This window comes from Canis aureus, chromosome 11 (assembly GCF_053574225.1).
Source record: "Canis aureus isolate CA01 chromosome 11, VMU_Caureus_v.1.0, whole genome shotgun sequence".
NCBI lineage: Eukaryota > Metazoa > Chordata > Mammalia > Carnivora > Canidae > Canis > Canis aureus.
In genome coordinates this window covers 43,599,393-43,617,862 of record NC_135621.1, presented here as the reverse complement: position 1 = coordinate 43,617,862, position 18,470 = coordinate 43,599,393, and the positions used below count along the sequence as shown (strand labels likewise).

Genomic DNA, 18,470 nt, shown 5'->3' with positions numbered 1-18,470 from the left:
AAATATTGCATGACACGGTCTTCTTATCGTGACCATTGCATTCCCAAGATCCCTGAAGTCTCTATGTTACAGGTTCCCAGACCCACATCTTCCCCAAGGGATAGATGGCATTGTGGTTCCAAGAACTGGAGAAGGACAAAGAGAAGTGGAGGATGGGAGGGAAGGGCAGATCCATCTAACAGTGAGAAGCTAGAGGTTCGAACAGGTGGTCAGGATGGGATTGGACACCCGCACGCAGAGAAGAGCAGAGCAGATCTGCGGAGTAGTGCTGGGACTTAATCAACAGATTGCTATTTCTGTTGACCCAGAATGTGTTTTAGTTATTATGCTTTTTCATGCCATTCATTTAAAGATGTGCAGTAAGTGCATAGGGATATCTTTGACCTCAAACCATTTGCCACATGATGTGACTTAGGGCAGGTTCTGATAAACTCTTTAGGGAGTTGTTTTTTTTTTTTTTTGTAAGTGAATGTGCTCTGGGGAGTTTCAAAGAAAAGAGAATTTCCCCTTCTCTCCACCCCCACTCCCACCACACCCCCATTCATAGACACCTTCTAGTGGAGACTAAAGCATTGGGAAGGGGCTGATGAAGGAAGTGGTGTGTGCAGTGGGTTCTAAGAATGGAGAGACTTTCTCTTCCTCTGTTCTTCTTCCACTTTTCAAGTTCTAGAGCCTCCTTCCATGGCCTGACCGGTTTGGGCTGCGGCAAGGGAGAAAGCTGTGTTGTTCCTCCATGGGACCCGTAGGAGCCTGTTTGCTGGGACTTGACATTCCAGAGGAACCGGTTCTGCTTCTTGGTCATCTCCCACCCATTGCTTTTGCCATAATCACTCCACAAAGTGTTTGCAAAGCAGAGCAGAGGAGACTCCCTTTCTGAGGCTGTGCCTTGCAGACAGGCGTCTGGCCTGGACTTTGAGACCTTATTGGCACAAAGAGAATGAGGGGGGACCCTGGCTTGCGGCTGGTCTGATGGAGAAGACAGAGTTGGCTTTCAGGGGAGGCAGCTGATGGCTCTTTATTTATGACGGGCATCCTGCTGCTCAATTCTGAGTGCCCGTGAGAGCAGTTATGACAGTGGAATAATCAGGATTGTGCCACAGAGCCACCGGGGAGGGCCTTCCAATAAGTGTGTTCAGGTTTTACCCTTAGAGTGTCCAATGTTGGCTAAGTGAGACCTGGCCGTGGGCGTTTGGTGAGCGGTCCTCATGCACCGGAGTCACGCCGTAGCCACCCCCGGGAGCTGGGGTTCTGCAGAATTGCCCTCCCCAGGTTCCCAAGGGCACATTTGCTTCCTAAAATTCATGGGCCACACCAGATTATTCTATTCCCATGTACCTATCATATTTAACTGCCAGAAAAAAAAAATGTAAGCAGTATCCTCATTGACCTCTAATATGTTTCCATTTGGCGTTTGTAACGTGATCTGTAAAAAGTAAAGTATGTAATTGACTCTTTGTACTATAATTATCATTTGATTATTTATATATTTATTTGCTGTCTTTTGTAGCTCCAGATGTTCGAGCCTACTTGATAGGAGGGCTTCTCGCCTTGGTAGGTGCAGCGGTGTCTGTCACGTACATCTACAACATTTTTAAGATTGACATTGTACTCTGGTATCGGAGTGCCTGCCATTCTCCTGGGACCAAAGAAGGTAAGCGTGGGGAGCCACTGAAGAATGCCTCCTACTTGGCATCTGCTCATCTATATAACCATTGTAAATACACTTGATCCTATTTTACTAGCTTGCCTTTCGAGTTGTTGGCAAATTTGGAAGAAGGGCTCTCCCTGGAACATCTCCACGGTCACCAGGATCGTTTAGTCAAATGAGGCTTGTGGGCTAATCGTGGCTGAGCAAATCTTTGCTAAGTAGCAGGAGCACATCATCTTCTGGGTCCCACTGTGACCATTTCAGAGAGGTTCTCACATCTTCTGCTGTTTGCCAAAGAAGACAGCTTCTCCTAGAGCAACAGTGTGCTCTCCATCTGCAATACATATTCAACACCGTGGGCGTAGAAGCAGAGTTTATGGTATGGAGAGTGATGAGCTGCCTGTGGCTCAGCTCTTTCTAGACTGGGTACTCGATGCCTGACGGAATGATTGATTGATTTTAAATTTTATTCATTTATTCATGAGAGACACAGGCAGAGGGAGAAGCAGGCTCTCTCCAGGGAGCCCGATATGGGACTCGATCCCAGGACCCCGGGATCATGCCCTGCACCTAAGGAAGGTGCTCAACCACAGAGCCACTCAGGCATCTCTGCCTGGAAGATTTAAGTCCCTGACTCCCAAGGCTGGAGAGAAACTTGGGGTTTGCGTCTGGTTCTCCACTTACTTCCATATGATCTTAGGAAGTATTGGCTATAGAATGAAAGAAAAAAACAAGGAAGAAAGAAGAGAAGGGAGGAGGGTGGGGAGGAAAGAAGGAGGGAAGGAAAGGGAGGAAGAGAAGAGGGGACAGAGGAAAGGGGTGGGGGGTAGAAAATGACCAGACCCTGCCTCACAGAGTTTTGTAGCCACAATTGAGTTGAAGTCCAGGAACACCCTGAGCAAGGACCTGGGGCACAAGGGGCATCTTGTTGTCTGAGGGCCAGAGCCAGCTGCCTCTGCCACTCTGCCCCAGGTTTCAGTGTGGTCTGTTCAGCAGACGTCCTGGCAGCACGTCTGAACACACAAATGCCTGAGTGTGATCCTGAAACTGAGGAATAGGCACTTCCCATCAAGGTGGTGGGGTTTTTCAAGCCCCGATGCAGGGCTTGAACTCACGACCCTGAGATCAAGACCTGAGCTGAGATCAGGAGTCGGACACTTAACCCACTGAGCCACCACCCCTGCCAACCATGGTGGTTTTTAAAAGTCTGTGCTATTTTCTTGTTGTCTCAGAATGGTGTGATCTATTAAGGCCTTGAAAAAAGTATTATGTCTGCTTTAATGTCCCCTGATTGGATGGAAAATTAATACATGGCTGAGAGAAGTCTATGCATTTCATGTGCATGGAAATTCATTTACGCCATTCAAATCCAGAGACTAGCAATGTGGACAAGAGCTAGAATTCAGAGAAGTGGGTGTCCAAACACGTTTTATTAGTACCTACCACTAAGAAGGGTATTATTCACGTCAGGTGCCAGGTTTGCATATATAACACACAGTGCAAATTGCAGCAGATGCCCTAACTTGGGCTTTATTTTTAAGTTCAATTTCAGAATTCAAAATTGGCAGTCATTGAGCAATGTAGGAGGCAACGCGTTCTTTTTTGAGGGCAAAATTCAGTCGTGGAAACCCGACTGCACATCAAGTGCAACGTGAAGCAGCCTAGTGCTGTGGACAGTCAGCTGGGTGTGTGTGGGGGTCTGTCTTTGGGGCGGGGGTCCCCGCAGAGCCTCCCCGTGGCTATGCTCCCACCTGCATCTGTGGCAGAGGAGGCCAGTGCACCACCACTTATCTTTTCTGACACAAGCGTGTGAGCAATCCGCCGGCTTTCTGCTTATCAACTGACTGGAACCTGCAGGGGCGTGAGTGGTGTTCCCAGATCTCTGGTCCTGGTGCGTGTCTCACTCCCTGACTCACCATGACTCCCAGGAGCATGAGAGCCAAGGGCCTGTGCAGCTGCTTGCTGGTGAGGTCGAGTTTAGCAGGAAGAGAAAGAAGGAATAGTGATTCACCCCAAAGCAGGGGGTGAGCAGCAGAGCTGAGCAGATGAGAGACACAGGGAGCCCCACCCTCTGCTGAGACCAGGCTCCAGCCCAAATTCAGGCTGCGAATTTGGACATAGGGGCTCACAGTCAGCCAGGGTTCCTCTTTTTTTCCCCCTTAATTCAGATAAGTACTTGCGTACTTTATGACTAAATCTCTGCAGCTTCACCTAGAGAACTACCCCGTAATTCCTGTCTGAGTGTTGGCTTTGACAATGAGCTAGCGATGAGACTTAAGATCTGTCCCGGGTGCTATTTCCAGCCTTGTGACCCTGGGGGATATTTCCTGGCTTATTGGGGAAACTGTGGAGCAAGGGGTGGCAAATACGAATGAGGAAATCGATCAATTGTGTCCTTCTTATGGTAAATCATTTCTCCAACTGGATTAGTTATGCTTTGTAACATGAGTAATAGGTGGATACAATAGCTCACAGTTTTGTTGAGTCACTGACAGTCCTACTCCACGAGTTCTGTATGTTCTCCAGTAAATTATAGGAGCTACTTTAAAAATTCTCCTTCTAGGTATGCTTGTGTGTCCCAAAATACAAGGGTGAGCTTGCACATCTCCTGGGGAGATTTGCATATGTCTCACTACCTTCCGAACAGGTTTGTGGAGAACATGCCTCTAGAATGGAACGATGAAAAACAAAAAGAAGGTGGAGTGAACAGAAGGTAAAATGGTGAAATGAAGCTTGGAGATAGGACTAAGCACAAATCTTGGACACTTTTTCGAGATGAATTGGCTTTAGAAGTAAAGGCAAAAGCAATGACAGGATGTGTTGTGTGCTGTTCACAAATACCCTTTAATTACTCATGACAGCACATGGCGTTTTCTGGGACAATTTTCCAAGGAAAAGTTTATGTTTAAAGGGTGTAATGAATATAATGAATCTTGTCTACAACAACATTCCTGTGGTAAATGTATAGCGTGTTTAATGTGGCTTTTCTTCTAGTGTCTTCCATGTTAGGGCTAAAATGCCAAACTTCGTGCAGTTGAGGTAAAAAAACAAAACAAAACAAAACAAAACAAAAACATGTGAAGGCCAAATTGATTTTGTTTGATTTTTCCATTGGTCCGATTTGACTACTTTTGAAATTTAGCAATAACCTAAGAAAAGAAAGTAAGAGGGGATAGAATAATCTTTAAAAGCAATCTCTCATAAACCTTAACATATACAATACATTGTATTTCTGCCAATGGCCAATAAAGGCATATGCAGATGTTTTATCAAAAATAGGACTGAATCCCCTCAGGAAATAGAAGGAGCTTGGCTAGAACCTAGATAAACCTCACCCCACTGCTAGATAGAGGCAGGCTGTGGGAGTATCTGCCCCCAGGCCATTTCCTCAAAGAACTTCCTAGTAGGGCTACATTTCTACAGTTTTCTGGGTGAAATAGACAGTTGGGGGGCATGTCAAGCTCATCATTATCTATGCCATTCATTGTTACCTTCCCAATTGCTCTTGTAGTTACTATGGCCAGGAAGCAAATTACCTATAAGCTTTGTAGCATAGAGCAACCATTTATTTTGCTGGTGGGTTCTGTGGGTCAGGATGTGGACAGTCACAGTGGGGATGGCTTGTCCCAGCTCCATGATGTCTGGGAACCCAGGTGGAGGACAGGCAGTTGATTTTGCCTATCAGTTGATGGCCTCAGTTTCCCCAGCAGCACTCCATGCGGTCTCTGTGTGGGCTATGTTGGGCTTCTTCATGGCAGGTTGATTGGCTTCCAAGCGCTAGCGTTCCAAGAACAAGAGAGCCAGGAAAAGCAGTATTTTTTCTTATGACTCAGATCCTAAATTTCTAATGTCAGTTCTACTGGTCAGGGCAGCTACAGAGTCCTAGACAATTTTAAGGGAGTGGAAATAGATTCCACCTCTTTGTGTGTATGTGTGTGTGTGTGGAGGGGGGTGTGGTCACTTCTGAAAGAGCATGTGGAACTGGAAATACTGCTGAGGCTATTTTTTTTTTTTAAATGCCGTCTAACACACTTGCACAGGACTAATCAAGGATACACACTTTGTGAAGTTTCCTCCTCCCGATTTTCATCTCAGCCACACCACAGGGAGTGGTGGACTTGGGTCTGCACCAAGGCTGTGCACTTGGCAGCTGCAAGACCAGAGAAATAGCACAGCCTTGTCTGCCTCAAGTTCCTTACATGTGATTCGATGGTACAAATGTGACACTCACCGTGATCGTGACAGGCAGAGCCGTGATGTGCTGGCAGGCAGTTGTCTTAGAACGCCCTTCCAAACCACAGGCCGACTCAAAAAGCTAAATGGCCATAGCTTGTTTTTTTTTTTTCTCTATTGGTCAATAAAGGAGGAATTGATCATTTGCAAGTTGGCGAGAACCCACTGCATTTTGAGAACAAGCCACAAAGGTAACATTTCTACTCCAGAGCATAGAAAGAAAAAAAAAGATGACCAAACAATTGGGAACATTTTATAGTTTGATTTTCTAAAAGGTTTGAGAATCCCTTGCTACTCAAATCTCTTCTGTCTCGGAGTCTGCATTTGCACACCATGGAGCACCTCTATTTTCAGACACCCTGTTTAAAAACAGAGAACATGGAACACTGTCAAAAGGGAAAATTCACTCAACAAACGTTCCTTCCCCCCTCCTTTTTTTTTTTTTTTTTTTTTTTTTTAATGAGAAACAGAAACAGCTTGAGAGAAGAGAGATACCAATGGCAGGGTTTCAGACAGAGGTGGTGATGAACACGGATGCTTGCTATAGTTTATAGACCAAGAAATACTGTACTTACTGGGGAGGCTTTGCTATGTGGCAGGGAGAGTACCAGCTCAACCAACCTTTTATCATAAAAGGATAAATATCATCATATTTTTAAGTGAGGAAATTTAATTTTTCTCAAATGTTTAAAAACAAAACCTTTATGAAATCTTAAAAAAGTATTTTTCGTGTTTCCCTTGGCTTTAGAAAGTCATGTGTATGACATGAAATTTAATTCAGAAGAATATCCACTTACGGAGTGGCAGTATGGACTAGTCACATTGACGATGTTACAGAAGGAGTTTAGACCCAAATTAACGATCATCCCTTTGGTACCTGCCTTCTGACCCTAATTTATTAAAAAGCTGAATTTGCATGTGGTCTAAAACTTCTCTCTTTCCCATGTAGATATAACAACCTCTTTGAGCCTCTTAAAATCAAGCTCCTTTCAGACATTTGGCAACTACCGATAGAACCTCCTCTGTCTCAGGTCCTGCTCTGCACTGAGGGTGGAACCACTCCAAAAAGAGCCCCCATTCCCACATGGCTTCCTGTCATGATAGGGGGTGGGGAGACTGAGGAAGGGTGTGCATGTGTGCGCATGTGTGTGCATTGCCATTTCCCATAGGATGGCCAGGAATGGTGGGCAGAGACTCAAAAGTTGTCAGTGGTGGTTGGTGTGAGAATTTACGGAATGAGAAAAGGCTACACATAAACTCTGAAGTTCTGTACATATATAACTACAGGTGTTCCCTGACTTATGATGGGGTTATATCCTGATAACCCCATCATACGTTTAAAAATTTCCTAAGTTTAAGATGCATTCAATGCAGGTAACTCAGAGAACATCACAGCCTAGCCCAGCCTGGCTTACATGTGCTCCGAATACTTACATTAGCCTACAGTTGGGCAAAATCTCTAATCAGAGCCTATTTTTTAATGAAGTGTTGACTGTCTCATGCGATTGATTGAATACTGCCCTGAAGGTGGGAAACAGCATGCTGTGTGGGTACAGGATGGTTGTCTGTATATCGATTGTTGACCCTCGAGATTGCCTGGCTGAGTCGGAGGTGTGGCTTTTTGTGCTGCCCAGCATCAGAGAGAGGATAGGACTGCACATCACTCATGTGGGAAAGATCAAAATTCAAAATGTGAAGTGCAGTTTCTCCTGAATGTGTATTACTTTTGTACCATCATAAAGGCAAAAAATTGTTAAGTCTAACCATCTGAAGTTGGGGACCATCTGTACTATTATTTAGACAAAAACTAGAAGTATACAAGATTTTACTTTTTTTCTTTGGGGCAGGGGGTGGTAGGGTTCAGAGCCAGCCCTCTTTTCAGGTCTGGTCAATCAAACAAACTTTCAGAAAAAGGGAATAGAAAGGAATGGCTCCCTCTTGAGTCCCATTAGGTTGGCTGTGAATTTTCAAATAGCTTGGAGCTCAAAAAAGATCACATTTTCTTTTCTTTTTTTTTTTTTTTTTTTTTTTAGGTCACATTTTCTAATAGAGGCTCACTCAAACCTTTGAGCCCTGCTACAGCTTCTTACTCATTCTATGACCCCGGAGCAGAGTATAAGCATTCCCTATCCAAGCTCTTCTCTTTGTTGGCCTCTTTACCCTCCATTTCTAGTGTCTCATTTCCCCCCAAACCCTTTAAAATCCAGGAGGTGCCTCCATCCTTTGTGAATTTTCCTCAAGAGCTTCAGCGAATTCGGATTCTTTCTGTCTCTCCGGTTCATTCAGCCACTTGTTATCTTTGTAGCACCCCGTGTTTTTACTTCCAAGTCTCTGAATGGTCTTTCCAGTTAGACCTTGAGTCCTGTTCATCTGTACAGGGGTGAGCACAGTGACTGTTACATGTGGTGGGTTGCTCAATGAGTGCTTGGATCATTTTGGTGATGACGAAATGGGCTGTTGTGTTGGACCTCACTGTACTGCACAGCAGATTCCTGGAGTTTGCTAAGAGGCTTGGTCTCTACAATGCTGTGTGCAACTGCACTGATGAAATTCATGGGTGGTCTGAATCACGAGAGACTTGGCCCATTTTGCCTGGTGCAGTTATGACAGTCCTTTGCACAGGACCCATCAAGAGCGACATGGATGGAGACTCCTGCTTTCAATTCTCATTTTCACCATGTGGAGGGGTGGACTTAGAGTCAAAGGAGTCAGGTTAGACTTGGGGCTGTGTGACTTTGGAGACGTGTTTCTTATGTAACAGGGATAGGACCATCTTCCTCATAGGTCAAAGATGAAGGGGCAGGAAAATCAACCATAACTGACAAATCATTGGAGGCTCAATGTAGACAAATCTGAGACTTAAAATCTTTAGGGGGACCTAGTTAGAAGGGGTCAAAAACCACACTTTATGAGTTTTACCCCTAGAAGCCTGACCTGATTCTGACCATAAATATCAAAGAAAAGTCTCCTTGGGGACACCTGGGTGGCTCAGTGGCTGAGCGTCTGCCTTTGGCTCAGGTGTGATCCCAGGGTCCTGGGATCGAGTCTCACATTGGGTTCCCCATAGGGAGCCTGCTTCTCCCTCTTCCTGTGTGTCTGCCTTTTATGAATAAATAAATAAAATCTAAAAGAAAAAAAGAAAGAAAAAGAAAAGAAAAATTTCCTTGTGCTTCCAGCAGAGGGAGTAGAAAAATCATTCTGAAATACCCTACCTAGAGCATTGTTCTTATTAACAAGGTCTGCCCTTAGGATAAACTAGTTAATGAAAGCCTTGCCCACTAGTGTATTATCAGAGCCTAAATGACCTGTGCAGAGGGAAATACCCAACTCCAGCCCAATCTGGCCATCCTGCCCCACCTAAGTGGGGATAAAAAACTGGGAAATGCTTGTGATGTTCATAGTTCAGAGTCACTAAAAGAGCCAATCACAGGACCATACCCTCCCCTTCCCACACACCTCATCACCATGTTACTAAAGGCCAGTTTATACTTTCTTCTTTCTTTTTAAAGATTTTATTTACTTATTCATAAGAGACAGAGAGGCAGAGGCACATTCAGAGGGAGAAGCAGGCTCCCCACAGGGAGTCTGATGCAGGACTCGATCCCAGGACCCCAGGATCACTCCCTGAACCAAAGGCAGATGCTCAACCGCTGAATCAGGCACAGGGACACCAAGTATCGGCATCCATATACTTTCTTTTGCCAGTACATTCTATCCAGCTATCAGGAAAAAGTATAAGGCATATTAAAAGGCAAATGCACAATTTGAAGAGACAGAGCAAACATCAGAGCCAGAAATGGCAGGGATGTTGGAATGATCAGACTGGAAATTTAAAGCATCCATGATCAGTAAGTATGCCAAGAGATCTAATGCATACAAGCAGACAGTATACAACAACAGATGGGTGATATAAGCAGAGAGATGAAAATCCTAAAAAGATCTAAAAAGAAAGCTAGCAATTAAAAAAAAACTGTAACAAAAATGAAGACTGCCTGTGATGGGTTTGTTAGTGGGGTGGACCTGGCTGAGCAGAGACTCTCTGGGCTTGAGGATATTACACTAGAAACCTCCAAAAATGTAAAGAAAGAGAACAAAGACTGGGGGGGGGGGGGAGAACAAAGTGTCCAATGAGTGTAGGACAACCACAGAAGGTGTAACATAAGTGTGATGGGAACACCAAAGGAGAAGAAAGAGAGAAAGGAACAAAGTATCTGAAACACTAATGACTGAGAATTTCCACGAATTAATGTCAGACACCAAACCGCAATCCAGGAAGCTCAGAGAATACCAAACAGGAGAAACAAACAAAAACCTAGGCATATCATTTTCAAACTACAAAAGAATCGAAGATAAGGGAAAAAATCCTCAAAGAAGCCAAAGGGAGGGAAAAAATAACACCTTACCTATCGAGATACAAAGATGTGAATTGCATTCAGCTTGTCCCCCAGCAATAATCTTTATTGCTAAAAAAGACCAACCACGCAAGCAGAAGAGCAGGAAGTGAAATATTCAGTGTTGAGAAAATGAGAAGCCTGGTGTGGCAATGCTTGGCACCAGGTCAGCCCACCGGGCGCTCTGAAGTCATTGAACCCAAGGGAGGAGGACATCACGGTAGCCACTCAGTTGTGCTCTGTTAAAATAAGATAATTTGCTAGGAATAATGCCTTCTCCTTTTCAGATGGCAAGCTGTATGATGCCTATGTCTTATACCCCAAGCCTCAAGGAGAAATCCAGAGCCATGATGTGGACACGCTGGTGTTGAAGATCCTGCCCGAGGTGCTGGAGAGGCAGTGTGGATATAAGTTATTCATATTTGGCAGGGATGAGTTTCCTGGACAAGGTATGCTTTGAGTGAGATGGAAGAACAGCAAATAAAAAGAAAGGGAAATTCTTTTTTCCTTCACTTTACAAATGGTGGGGTGGGGGGCTCAGCCCACAGTCCCTGAGACTCAGGCCTGTAACAGGATAACTGGGATTCCTGGTTGAAATAATGTGATTCTCACTGTGAGTAACATTAGCAGGTGGCGGATGACAGCCTTGGCTGAGAGACCAAAAGGAGAAAAGAGGTCATTTGCTCTCATGTCTTTGAGACTAACAGCTGATTATTCTCCATCCGTTTGAATATGTAAATCAGCTCATGTTTAATGCTGATTTTATAAACCTTGACTGCCCAGGCTTCTCCTACCTAAATAAAATAGAGTTTATTTATTTACGTCTCCTGCTGAACAGGAGTGCAGCTTTGGGCAATGCAGGTAACATCTCTGAACCTCAGTTGTCTCATCTGTCAAATGGGGAGGAGAATGCTTCCCTGACCTGGGCGGGAGAATGAAATGAGGTAAATCCTGAGCAGGGACCAGTATGGAGCTTAGTGGATATCAGATATTCTACAGATAAAGTTTCCCTCTTGGCCTACATGTTTTCTTTCTTGGAATGCCATACAACAAATGGCTGAAATTTGAAATAAATATCCTCCACTAGTCAAGAGGACACCATGAGTACAACATTTGAGAGTGGTCTGTTCTGGGTCATTTGTAAAGGTTGCTGGATTTGTAGGTTGCTCATATCCACGGGGAGCGACAACTATATCTCAGCCCGCATCTTTTCAAGTTATAAAATCAGCCTCCATTAGGAAATGAAAATTGGATCTAGTGCTCGCCATAAACAGGTGGAAGAGCTCACATTTCATCAGCATATTCTTTCACTCACTTATTCAGCAAATATTTAATGAGCACCTGCTATGCGCCAGGTAATATTCTAGGCACTAAAAATGTAAAAATAAACCAAAGAGAAGAACATGATCTTGGGGAGGTCACAGTCTAGTCTTGTATTCGAAGAATAAGGAGGAAGTAAAAGTTAATCTTTATTGCTAAAAAAGACCAAGTTTTGTCCATAGCTGGGTATTTTAAGAACTCTCAGGGAATGTTATTTAGTTTCAAATTAGTCCTATAAATCTTGGGCATTTAAGTAGCTACAAAGTACAAGAGGAAAACACAAAATAAGATTAATACAACATTGGAGCTATCTATATTTTCCCTGTTAAAATCTATTTAAAAAATGTGCTCATTATTTAATATATACTAGACCTTTAGTTAGGTTGGTGACACAAAGTTAGGCATGATAAGATCCTTGTTCTGAGTAGGTCGTGGTCTGGAGGTGGAGCCAGTGAGCAGAGGAAAGTGACCTGTCAATAACTACCAAAAAATATGACTTACGAACACAAAGGACCAATTCTTCAGGGAAAATCAGGAAGGTTTCATAGAGGATATGATAAATGTTAAAAAAAAAATGCTTTTGTCCTCCATTCCTAAGTCACATTTATTCTGAAGTCCATGTTGTCTTTCCAGGGCCCATTTCTAATATTCTCAGAGATGAATTGAGGCTGTTTCACTCATGAGATAGTATACATCTTCTTTATTTCCAGCTGTGGCCAATGTCATCGATGAAAATATCAAGTTGTGCAGGAGACTGATCATCATCTTAGTTCCCGAATCCCTGAGCTTTGACTTGTTAAAGAACATGTCAGAAGAACAAATTGCAGTCTACAACGCACTCATCCAGGATGGGATGAAAGTCATTCTGATTGAACTGGAGAAAGTCAAGGACTACACAGCCATGCCGGAGTCAATTCAGTACATCAAGCAGAAGCACGGGGCCATCCAGTGGAGTGGGGACATCACCCAACAGTCACAGTGTGCAAAGACCAAGTTCTGGAAAAAAGTGAGGTATCACATGCCACCCAAGAGGCTTCCACCATCTTCTGCCCAGCTGCTGAAGCACACGTCCTGACACCTCATGACTGGCTAGTGGGGGGCCGGTGTGGGGTTGGTTACCCATGATGGTGTTGGCAGCATGGAGTGGCTCACGGTTGGACAAGGATGCATTGCATTTGGGCCGACGACTTGAACCTTGCCATTGTGTACTTGTTGCAACAGGGCCTCTGTCTGTTGCTCGTTTTAATCAGAGCTCCTTAGGGGAAGATGTCACCTTTCCAAGAGGCCCTCATTCACTTATGGGGTCTGATGAACCCTCCCTGAACACAAAGTAGATATAGCATGTGAGCCCCTGGGGGATGGGACAGGGAGGATTATAGAGTGGCAGTTGAGATGTCAAGAAGTTTGGTGCACAGTGTGACACCCATGGGGCCAGATAGGGAAGCCAAGGGATGGCAGGAGGCAATGTGTGGTCCTAGGGAGGGTTGGCAGGGAGAACAGCACTTTTTTCATGACCACAATCTTAGTACACTGATACTGGAAGTCACTTAGAGGTCATACAAGTGTGGCCCCACTGGGATTGCCCATTAACTACCTTCCCATTGGGCCCCCTTGAAAGACTTTATCTGTCAAATCAAAATAAGTAACATTTCACTTGTTTTTCCAGCTGGCCTATGAACGCCAGGATTCTGAGCAACATGTGAGAGACACAGTTAGCACCTGGACATGATGCAATTCTAGGCCATGTGAAACAAATTAATCTTTCAGCATCCCCTCATCACAAGTCAATTTATGGCTTAGCAAACAAGGCCCAAGGATTTTTGATGCTAAAAATTAGCTGTAAACTCATTATGACTTTCAAAGACTCTGACCTGAGGAGCTTAGATAAGAGTCCAAGTCTCTTGTTCTGTGGTTGATGATATCAAGCCCTAACAAGTGGCCTGCTGTGGTCAAAATGTTTGTGTCCTGCAAATTCACATGTTGCGATCCTAACACCCAATGTCATGGTTTTGGGAGCTGGGGCCTTCGGGAGGCGATCGGGTCAGAAGGGTGGAAATTTCATGAATAGTACTCTCATGGAAGATACCCCAAGAAGTCCCTTACCATTTCTGTTATTTATAAGCCACTCAGCCTGTGGTATCTCATGATGGTGGCCCAAACTAAAGCATGGCCCTGATGAAGTGTCCATGGAGGCTGGATGGGGGTCGACCAATGGGCAAGATAGGAGATGGGGAAGGGAGAAGAGGAGCAGGAGGAATGAGTTGGGAGAACAGAGACCCCAGCATGCAGGAAAGAGTAGTGTGTGGGGCGGGGGGGGGGGGAAGGGAACAGAAACAGTTAGCTCTGTGTCCTCCTTTATAGGCCTCTGATGTGTTCCTCATTCTGTTCCCCCTCACCCCTCAGATTTCTCTTCTCTGCTTAGTACCTGGAGATCGCTGTTGATGTTGGAGAAGGCACTTTGCTCTTCACTTTGTCTTATGTGGAAACCATCCCCTACAGCCTCCCCCTTCTTTCCAAGCCCTTTCTCTCCAGAGGATGAAGAGAGGCAGAGCAGCCCCATGAGTCAGGAGACAGGGTGAGACCATAGAATGTGTCCTCTGTCAGGCCATCCCAGCATGCCTATGAATTTTAGGAAAAGGTTCTCCAGGATTCTCCAGTGACTAACATTTTATAAACAAATGACTATATCTACACAAGTTGAGGCTATCAGAAAAAAAAAAAAAGCCATTCCATCAGAGGCAAAGATATTTTCTGAAAATCTATGGCAGGGCAACCCAGATGGCTCAGCCCAAGGCCTGATCCTAGAGACTCCAGATCGAGTCCCACATTGGGCTCCCTGCCTGGAGCCTGCTTCTCCCTCTGCCTGTGTCTCTGTCTCTCTCTCTCTCTCTCATGAATAAATAAATAAAGTCTTAAAAAAAAATCTATGGCAGATGGGAGGCCAGCAGTATTGGTGAATTTTTTTTAATTGGAATTATTTTTTAAGTCAAAAACTTCCTTCCTCTCCAGTATGTGCCCTATGTTTCTTTTTGTTTAAAAGCATGCCAAAGTGTATTAACATGATAACATTAATGAATTAAATCAGCACATTGCAATTTTATTGTTATCAAATATGTTTTGTGTCCTATGGAAGAAGCTTCTTTTCTCAAGGGTTCCAGCCTTTTATGGAACCTACATATGTAGGTTGGAAACACCTACAGGTGGAAAAACAAGTGAATTTTATGTATTTGGACATGGTGCTGGTGTTCTCAGGCTTGAATATATTCTATATTCTCTTAGTGACAGACCATGTGCTCTGAATCAGGATTTGTACAATACAGCCACATGTATTAAAAGACGGATAAGGCTTGCCTTATCTTGGTAAATTCTGTCCTTTTAAATAGTGGCCCTTTCTGATAATTTGATATAATGATGTGTATATCTCCCTAGAAAAAAAATGCACATACACATGAAATTTTGACTGCGTTTTGAGAAGGTTGACAGAATTTTTCAAACTCCTCAATGGAGAAAAAGGTCCACAGGCCCTGAGAAAAGGACCCCTTCCCCAGAGGGACTTTCACTTCTGTACTTATAAGATGTGATCTCAGAATTTTATGGGACTCTATGTAGAGGTCCAGTGATAAATGTACTGAGTGAGCCTTTTGGGGTCCTCCTGAAAGTTGTTTGGAAAGTAACACAGATTTGAGATTTTCATCCTATTTTAGTCATCATGTAGCCCAGGGCTGCCTTACTGGTCCTCCACAAATGAGTTGCAGGTCTTCAAGGACAGTTACTCTTGAGATATTTCCTCACAGTGTGTCTGGAGCTGTAGGCCTTATCGGTCTGTGCTCTGTGATGTGAGAAAGATTGGGAAACAGATCCTAGTCAGATGGGATCCCGAAAAGTGAAAGGAGTAAACTAAATACTTGAGGGCAGAGTTGGGACAGATGACTCTGCCTTTTCACTGTGCTGTGGCTCTTACCCTACAGCAACTTTTCTGACCCTCTCAGTCCTGTGACAACTGCCACTCTTTGGAACTAACTTCTAGAAACCTGGGAATGGACTTTTAGAAGTACACATAATCACTTCTGAGTGATTTCCCTTGATTTACTCAAGGCTTTGTCAGGAGGGCACATATTTTTGTTTTATTTGGTATTTTTTTTTAAGATTTTATTTATTTATTCATGAGAGACACAGAAAGAGAGTGGCAGTGACACAGGCAGAGGGAGAAGCAGGCTCGCTGTAGGGAGCCTGATGTGGGACTCAATCCTGGGACTCCAGGATCATGCCCTGAGGCAAAGGCAGATGCTTAACTGCTGAGCCACCCAGGCATCCCATTGTTTGGTCTTGTTTTTGCTCAGCAGGTAGCAAAGCTGTAGCATTTAAATTCACATGAAATTTAACATTCAAGATTAAGAATTCCTTCAATAACTTTTACCTTTCTTGAATGGATCCTTCTGATTGGCTGGAGGTTTTAGATGAGAGACATCAATGGAGGATATTATGTCCCTTCCTGGGAAAGCTTTATCACATCTAGCATTGGATTTCACTGAATTTCATCTCTTACCCAGAGCCTCACTACTTGGGAATCTGGGGATCTGGGGCTCTGCCTCGTGGGGAAAAGCTTGTGTTTGAAACTCAACTTTTCCACTGTCTGTGGGGCTTTTGAGAATCTGGTCAACCTCTCTGAGCTTGTCATCATTCAGGGATGACACGAGGATAAAAGATGTAACATATGTGAGTATGGGTATGATAAATAGTTGTTATTTATGAACAGATTGGACATACTTGAAAGTACTCTGGCCATGATATTCAGGGGAAGAGGTTTAATTGAAGGGGAAAAAATCAATTGGCACTGAATGTTTTGCATTAGGGAGCTCATGGTTTTGGAACATCTTAAATTTTCTACTAGCTTCTTAAAGTCACACACAAAAAAAATACCCCTGGAGACAGGGTGCTCCATATTGGCATCTTTGGGGTCTATGACTATGTCCCATGCTGTGGGGACTCGGCTGGAGTAACTTTCCAGACCACCCTGCCCTGTCTGCTGGCTGGTATCCTCTTCCATGTATCCTCATCCATGTTTTCAGGGACCTCTAGCCTTCCTGATCCTTGGGTATTCACACAGGATATCTATTCCAATGGAGTTTTTGATTATTGTCCTTACTCACTGCTTGGCTTTGATTGTGGGGAGCTCAGAGAGTTTTGAAGCCCGGTCCTGGGAGGTGGGTGCCAGGAACCTTTAGCCATACTCATTCTACCACACAGTATCTCAGGCCAGAGGAGTATTTGAAGGAAATACCTGAGCTGAGGAGACCCAACTGATAATACTGTCCCTATCCTGGGCTTCCGGAGGACAGCACTGTTACTCCTCCCCTGGCCACATGCCAGTCCAATCATGTCTCAGACCATGTTCAATTCTTCCTCAGACACTCAGCAGCTGTGATTCCAAGCACTCTGTTATGGTACTTGGGACTGTTCACTTCTTGCCATAATTTCATCCGAACACTCCTCAAATGAGACTTGACAACTTGTCCTGAAGACTGTTTCCTTCAGAGCCTTCCAGAATTTCTGTAGCAGAGGTTCAGAGGCACTTGTCAGTTGGGGTGGTGGTGGTGAGAGAGAAGGGCTTGAAGTAGCGTTTGTGTAGCTGGGCCTTGGCCAAAAATGGAGAAACCATTAATTACTCATGTCAGATAATGGGATGATTCCAATTGGAGACTTCAGGGAAGGGGTGCTGGAATTCCACGGAGGTTCCTCCATCTCATCCATAATCAGTCCCCAAAATGTGCATTTCCACTGCTTTGTAGGTGTTCTTTGACATTTAGTCTCAGTATTTAGATACATAATTAGGCTGTGTAATCAAGAAGTGTTAAGCCTCATACTAAATATTTGCCATTCTGAATACTCAGTGATGCCCATCTCATCCTCAATTTTATTAGTATTAGTTTACTTGTTTCAACCATTCCATTGTTAATTTCTACTAGTTTTTAATGGATAACGGGATACCGTGTGGTAAAAATATAAATAACTGAATTAGCTCGGCTTTGCCATTGAAATGGTGTTTCGAAGGTTAAGACACATTTGCCAGCTGATGGACTCATGTCTAAGTCTGCATAAGAAAGAAGGTTAGATGTCTGTGGATAACTGACAAAAGGTGGATTATATGAAAGCTGAAGGCCTCCACTAATTCTCTCATGTTTCTACGGTGGGGCTGAGGTAAATGGGGCCTTATCCCCATTCTTTGGGTGTGGGCCCCAGTTCTCCTCAGGCTATCTTGGGGGCAGGGGTGAGAGGTGAATGGGTCAGAGAAAATATGAAGTACAGGTGCCAAACCCCTCAGTCACCTTTTGGCTCACCTTCCTATAATGACTGAGTCAGCCCAGAACCCACTTCCTTTGGTTTCTCCCCTCAAATACCATGAGTCTATTCATGAGAAAGTCCTGAGTGAAGACTGGGTCGCATCAAATAAGGGTCCAGGAAGGTCTGGTCTTTTCCCAGAAGGTCAAACAAGATGAAGACACAGAGGCGAAAGTGCTCGGCGTGCCTCACAGAACTATAAGGAGCCATCTGACCTACATGGGGTTGGGGGCCACTGTCCCTCAGAGCCTTTGGAATCCATTGACCTTTCCTTGGCTCTTGATGCCGATTCATTTTTCAATAAACTTTCCTTCAACACACACTTTGTTGGGTTGATTTATCCAGGGCTATGTCTGGAAAATTAAGAAAGTAGAAAAATTTACCCTGGTTTCCTTAGAATTAAAGAGTCTTCTATCAATGGCAAATCCATGACATCTAGCGTAAGTGTCGGGGGTGAGGGAGGAGATGCGCACTGGCTCTCACAGCTGCAGAGCATTGGGTCTGAATGGCTGGAGGCCACCTATCTCAGATGGAATTCT

The 18,470-nt window shown here is 44.2% G+C and overlaps 1 protein-coding gene across 4 annotated transcripts in view; it reads left to right on the top strand.

Moving 5' to 3' along the window:
• Nucleotides 1-18,251, top strand: part of IL1RL2 (interleukin 1 receptor like 2) — a 44,050-nt gene extending 25,799 nt beyond the window's left edge. For all 4 annotated transcript variants that reach the window (XM_077914938.1, XM_077914941.1, XM_077914937.1 and 1 more), the window contains 3 exons: nt 1,508-1,651; nt 10,560-10,721; nt 12,303-18,251. In XM_077914938.1, the coding sequence (XP_077771064.1) occupies nt 1,508-1,651; nt 10,560-10,721; nt 12,303-12,667 (671 nt within the window). In that variant the 3' untranslated portion in view covers nt 12,668-18,251. The remainder of the gene's footprint in view (nt 1-1,507; nt 1,652-10,559; nt 10,722-12,302) is intronic.
• Nucleotides 18,252-18,470: the final 219 nt, after the last annotated feature.